Genomic DNA, 6,000 nt, shown 5'->3' on the forward strand with positions numbered 1-6,000 from the left:
CTCTCTGAAGCTGTGAACTGCAGCTAAAATAATCAGGGACTCCTTCCTGAGCCAGACACACCCTCGAGTTCACACAAGAAACAACCCCTGAAATTTAACCTTTACAAAAATGTAAGCAGAAAACAAAAAAAAAATGTGTTGGGTGTTTTGATATAATTAATCAATTATTAAACACTGTACCAGGATAAACAATGAAAAATGGATGTATAACAGGATGAGTGGATTAATCAATTAAAAACACAACTGGTTATTTTAGGATCCACATATGATTTATAAATAAGTACAGAGGGGTGGAACAATGGCACTGGGGATTTTCTAGCCTGTTTCTGCCAAATTCACAAATAAAAACATGTTATAATGTATTTATAAACTTTACAAATGAAATTTTAATTTATACCTTCCAAGGCCTTTGTGAGAAAACTGAAATCAGACTTTCTAGTACAGATATGCTGTAAGTTTGTGACATCTTGTAGACAGAAAAGTTGAGAAATTACTTGATAGATTGATCAATCATGAAAATAATTAGTGGCTAAAGCCCTGACAGAGTTAAAGTCTCTTACAACCACATTATCTACTATATAAAATAAATGTATTTCCTAGTAAGTCACCCTAACTCAGGCCATGCGACACAACAACTGTCTCAGCTCTCTACCTTGCGGTCTTGTCGGATCCAAACTGTTTGGCAGGAGAGGCTGAGATCCAGGGATTCCCCCAGGAGGCTGAGAAAAGCCCAGACATGGAAACTGATTAAAATACTGGCACATTGTTGGCAACACAGACACTCTGTGTTGTCAAAATCAACAGAAAAATGAGTACGTCACAATCCAGTAGTACCTGATTTGGCATTCGGAGTGAGGGACGCGGTCCACCTGGATACCGCGGAGACATGAAAGGCTGAGAAGAGACATGGAGGAGGAAGGGGAAAGACAAAGGTGTTGAGGGTGGGAATGTGGTGAGAAGAGGAATAGAGAGAAAATGACATTTTCATTATTGAAATCCAAGAGTTCTCAAACAGGGGCCGTGTTTAGGACACACAGATGAACACAGTGTGGTTGGAGCATGAAGGGTGACACCGAAAAATCACAAATTCACCACATCCACCTGAACGCACAAGAAATTGATATAAAACTCTGTTTTATGACTTCTAACAGTGCCTGCTCATACACACTCAAAGCATGGATCGGTGTGTGTGTTTGCGCAGGCCAGTGTGTGTAAATACAGCGCTCACACAGCTCCCTGCACACCCTGCCTGCTCTCACTGTGGTGTAAGCTGATTCAGCCTGTGGTCTGCCTGGCGTAGTTAGAGACACCTCAGGCCAACAACACCGTTCAAAACCTTAGAGGAAGCATGTCCACACTCTCTCGCACACAAGAAGGAAACCAGAAACCACAAGAATGAAGAGCCGGGCTGCCGCAGTTAATGGGCAAAGGCTAGCTTTACCTCCACAGTGGCGTCTGTAGCTACTGTTCTGGATAAGTATTAAAACAAGCACTGAGTGAGGATGGAAGTTTATTTTTTTTAAGGCTAAGTACTCTGAATATCTTATTATGTAGTTGGCAGCTAGAAAAATCTGAAACTCTGATTGTCCTGTATATATGTAAATGTACCCAAGTGTTTTTGTATGTATGTGATATGTCCATAGTGCCTCTCCCTATTTTATTTATAAGGTGCAAGAACAAGTAACTAGAGGGGAGTGTGCCGTGTGTGTGTGTGTGTGTGTGTGTGTTAAAAGTAGTGTGCAACCCCCCCACAAGCTGCTCCGGGGGAGGGGCAAGGAGTAAATTATTCATCCCACACAGGGACAGCGGATTCTGGGCCTTGAAGAGGAGCAGGCCTTTTCATAACAGAGCTGGCAACTGGAGTTGACAACTGGAGCTGACATCTACGGGGAGTTAGCCAGAACAGAACTAGAGCTAACGGGCTTGAGGGTAGGAGAGGAAAAAGACAGTGTGTCAAGCAGCGAAAGAAAAAGAACTTGTGTGAGGGTAGAGGGGGAGATTTAGGGGGGAATGAAAGAGATAGGGGTGTTTGAGAGAAAGTGTTTGCATCTTACCTGACCATGAGGTCCCATCATGGGGTTGCTGGGGTTGTGTGGGGGGGGCTGGGGGTGGGGGGACTGCTGAGAGCCGGGTGGTCCCTTTAAGAAAGAAGAGTGATATCAGAGATGGGAGGGGCCAAAAGGGGGTTTTACACCTGGAGGAATTACCCGATCAAAATCATATAGGAGGAGGAGGAGGACAAGAGGGGGGGAGTCAGTGGAAAGTCTTTGGGTTGAGGAGGAATAGGAGCACAGTGGACAAAGCTGGGCAATTTGGGAAAATTCCATAAAATCTGAAGCTAAATAATGTACTTCTACACAAAACAGAATTAAAAGCCATTAGTTATAGCCTTTGAGTCCTAGAAAGCTAGCAGAAATCTGTGCTAAGTATAGTTATTTTGCTGGGTGGCGTTAACATGTGGCTTCACTAGAAGAGACCCTCAGAACACAGAATTACATGTAGCTTTCCTCTCAACCACATGGGGGCAGTGTTGCCAAAGGCTCACTGCAGCAGGGCAGGCACGAACAGCAGGACAGCCACTAGAGGCAACTTCAGACCAGAAAGATGATACTGACAAGCACAAGTAAAAATTGGAACTTTCCTGCATATTTTAAGCATACTTCAGTACCACAGTAAATTCTTGTTCATAAAAAGAGCAACCCCCAGCTTCTCCCCACACACTGCTGTGTTGTTACTGACACTTCACCCCAAGACATGAGGTTAATGACCCCTAATAAGTAACTTATGCAACACTCTGTTTTCCACTCTATCACTGTCAGCGCCTTCGTCTCTATTGTTTTTTTCCCCTTTTCCAATTGTCAGAAGAAAACAAAAGCTGGCCAATTTACAAACGGCAAATGGAATTTTCCATGTAACCCTCCTCATCATCCAGACACACACAAACAACACATATGGATTGGCTCAGTGAGTCTGGGAGATATACAGTACTTGTATGCACCTTTATGACATCCAATGGGTGAAAGCATGCTTGGGGGTTTACAGGTGTAAACTATAACAAGAATTTGTTAATTTATCTCAGGAGACTTCAAATAATACCACAAGTGAAATTTAAACGTATGTAAAAAGTCAAAACATGTATAAAGCTAAAGTAACAGCTATTCTGATTACTGACTGAAAGTTCTTATACAGCAGCTCGAGTATTTGATAACATTTTAACACAGGGACTCGTATTGATAATAGGGGGAAAGTAGAGCACTGATATGGTACTGTTTCTGTATCACGGCTGAAACTCACTATCACAACAGCACTAGTATCAAAATGATTTCCAGCGGTACCCCGGCCTTAACTATGAGCGTTAACCATATCGGCAGCAAACAGCCAAAGCTTTCCATTACAAAAAGGTCCCACAAATACACAAGCACACACACAAACCCTCACCCAATCTCACTCCTCCACCAATGTTATAAATAGCACTTCCATGCATCTCTCCTCGCCCCTCGCCCCCCACTCCCTCTCCCTCACCCCACCATCCTCTCTGCACATTGCCTCGCTCTCAGCAAACAAACAATGAAGTGGTAGGTAGCCACAGATACAAACACTGGGGAAACTGATATTTCGCGTTTTCCTCTTTTCTTCTCCCTCCACCTCTCTCCATCATGTCACTCACTTTTTCTCTCCTACTCTTCTCCACTACCTTATCGTCTCTGCTGCCAAATGCCAGTGCTGTCCATCACACTGCTGCTTCACGGAGAATGTGTGTGTGTGTGTTTGTGAATGTGTGCACACATGACTGTATGTGTTTGTATATGTTCCTGTGTGCGTTTCATTCTCTTCACTCTTCAGACAGCCATCCCCCACACTAAAACCTTTCCCTTCACAGAGCCGGGACAGGTCAGAGACAGAGACGGAGATGGAGGAGTGGAGAGAGAGGATGAATACGGGTGGGATGGCTGAATCACAAATGGGTTGAACAGCAGCCCAGCGAGAGCAAAGCCACAGATGAGTGAATGGTGTGAGCTTGTGTAAATATCCAAAGTGGAATAAACTTTATTGAAAAGACCCAAACTATAAATGTGGTGTCATCTGATCAAAACCCATCCATCCATCCATTCTCTGTCGCTTATCCGGGGCCGGGTCGCGGTGGCAGCAGGTTCAGTAAGGTAGTCCAGACGTCTCTCTCCCCAGCGACGCGTCCATTTATTGATTTGTTTAAACCAAATTAGTAAAGCTCGACTGATATGGCATTTCTAAGATGGACTGTTACACTTGAGAATAACATATCTAATAATTTTTCAATATAACACAATATAACAACTCTGTTATCCCATGAATACCAAGTGTCACCACATTCAGTGAGTTAAACTTTTTCGGAGTGACTATAAATAAACTTTAAATAAAATTCCCATCCTTTTTTTCAATACACCCGGTCAAAAAGCTGTGGATTAGGCCGTCTGCCATGAAAGGCTTTGGTTTCACAGAATCATATTATAACCAATTACCAATAGTATGTTTTTTTAAATAATAGCAGTAATAATAAATATGAAAATACATAAAACAAAACACTTCGACCCATAAATTGAGAACATTTTAACTTAAATACACACAAAAATGAAACATTTCTTGTAGCAGCATCTACCGAGCGTTCTAACATGAATGCCAATACTGATATATCTTAATACTGGTCAATAATATTGGCCTGCCGATATCAGTTCTGCCCAGTTAATTAGTGTGAACTGCTCTGCCTGAGCTTGTCATACAAGATCCAAATGATGTAACCTGTCTGACTTGTGCCCTAAGCTGTGGATATCATGGTTGTGTCAGCCATACAATGAAGTTGACCTACATTTAAACTTGTGGCTGGAAAAGCAAAGGCAAAAAAGCTAATTTTGCAAGAACATTACTATGAATTTTGTGTCTTGATTGAAGAATTAATTGGTTATCATTAGGTGGGCAAATTCTAAACACAAAGGTTTCTTTAAAACATGGTTTTATTAAAAAAAAAAAATTTTTTTGAGGGGAAAAGGCCTTCTCCTAGTGCTGGGGATTCAGTGAATATCAAATGTTTCCTAAAATTCAGATAATCTGTGGTCAGGGAGTCTCAGATTTATGGATGATAGAGAGGCAGACATAAGGTGCAGAGGGAACAGTGGGTCTGGCTGTGATGGAGCGATGGAAGATGACAGTGATAGAGGAAGCAGGTCATACCTGGAAGAAGTTTGGGGGCATGGGACCACCTGGCATGGCGTCGTTGGGGGGCATGTTGCCCATCACTGGGCTAGGTGCTGCCGCTGCACTCTGGAACACACAAACACAGTGAATAACTGTGGTGTTTTTTTTCTCTCTCTCTCTCTGTGCCTGTGTGTGTGTGTGTCTGTCACTGCTCCACAGTAGCATTTATGTACATGATGCACCAAATTACTACAGGGGGCAGTGTCTGCACCTGTAAATACAAAGCTCCCACACCCCACTTCCATCTAAGGTTTATTGACTTGTGGTTAACTACTTCCCATATGCAAATTAATGTTACGCTGACACTTTGCATTGACTGTGGGAGTACAGGAATGTATAATGGAGTTGTTGTTTGATTTAAAAGATGCCATAAACACTGGTGTTACCAGTACATTAGGTACAGTTGAGTACATCCAAATACAACAGATATGCAAATAATCATGCATTTACACGCTCTCAGTTTTTTTCAGTTTAAATGGTGTTTTTCAGTCGGACTGAACATGTTGATGCATTGTACTGCATTATAGGGCTACAGTGAAACGGGCCATACAGTGTGGGCCCCAAAGAAATTACCAGCTAAGCCTTGCATGTACCTTGCATTACCTTTCACAGGTAATATTTTTATTTTAGTTTTTTGTTATAATTTGTTAATTTTGTTGTCAAAATAGTACATCAAATAGTATTTTTTCCAGTTTTGGTTGTTTTTAAGGTATATTTTGACATCTTTTGAATATTTAATGGTCAGAAATTGACTTTAAGCAAAAAAAAATA

At 41.9% G+C, this 6,000-nt stretch overlaps 1 protein-coding gene across 6 annotated transcripts in view; it reads right to left on the reverse strand.

The window, feature by feature from the left end:
- LOC109968050 (single-stranded DNA-binding protein 3) overlaps positions 1–6,000 on the reverse strand; it is a 36,928-nt gene that overhangs the window by 8,778 nt on the left and 22,150 nt on the right. For 4 of the 6 annotated variants that reach the window (XM_020614048.1, XM_020614050.1, XM_020614047.1 and 1 more), the window contains exons 5-8: positions 5,206–5,295; positions 2,055–2,138; positions 835–894; positions 653–719 (exon numbers count right to left, since the gene is read on the reverse strand). In XM_020614048.1, the coding sequence (XP_020469704.1) occupies positions 653–719; positions 835–894; positions 2,055–2,138; positions 5,206–5,295 (301 nt within the window). The remainder of the gene's footprint in view (positions 1–652; positions 720–834; positions 895–2,054; positions 2,139–5,205; positions 5,296–6,000) is intronic. The other 2 variants (XM_020614051.1, XM_020614052.1) reach the window with 1 other exon arrangement.

Source organism: Monopterus albus, unplaced genomic scaffold, assembly GCF_001952655.1.
Source record: "Monopterus albus unplaced genomic scaffold, M_albus_1.0 scaffold141.1, whole genome shotgun sequence".
Taxonomy (NCBI): Eukaryota; Metazoa; Chordata; class Actinopteri; order Synbranchiformes; family Synbranchidae; genus Monopterus; species Monopterus albus.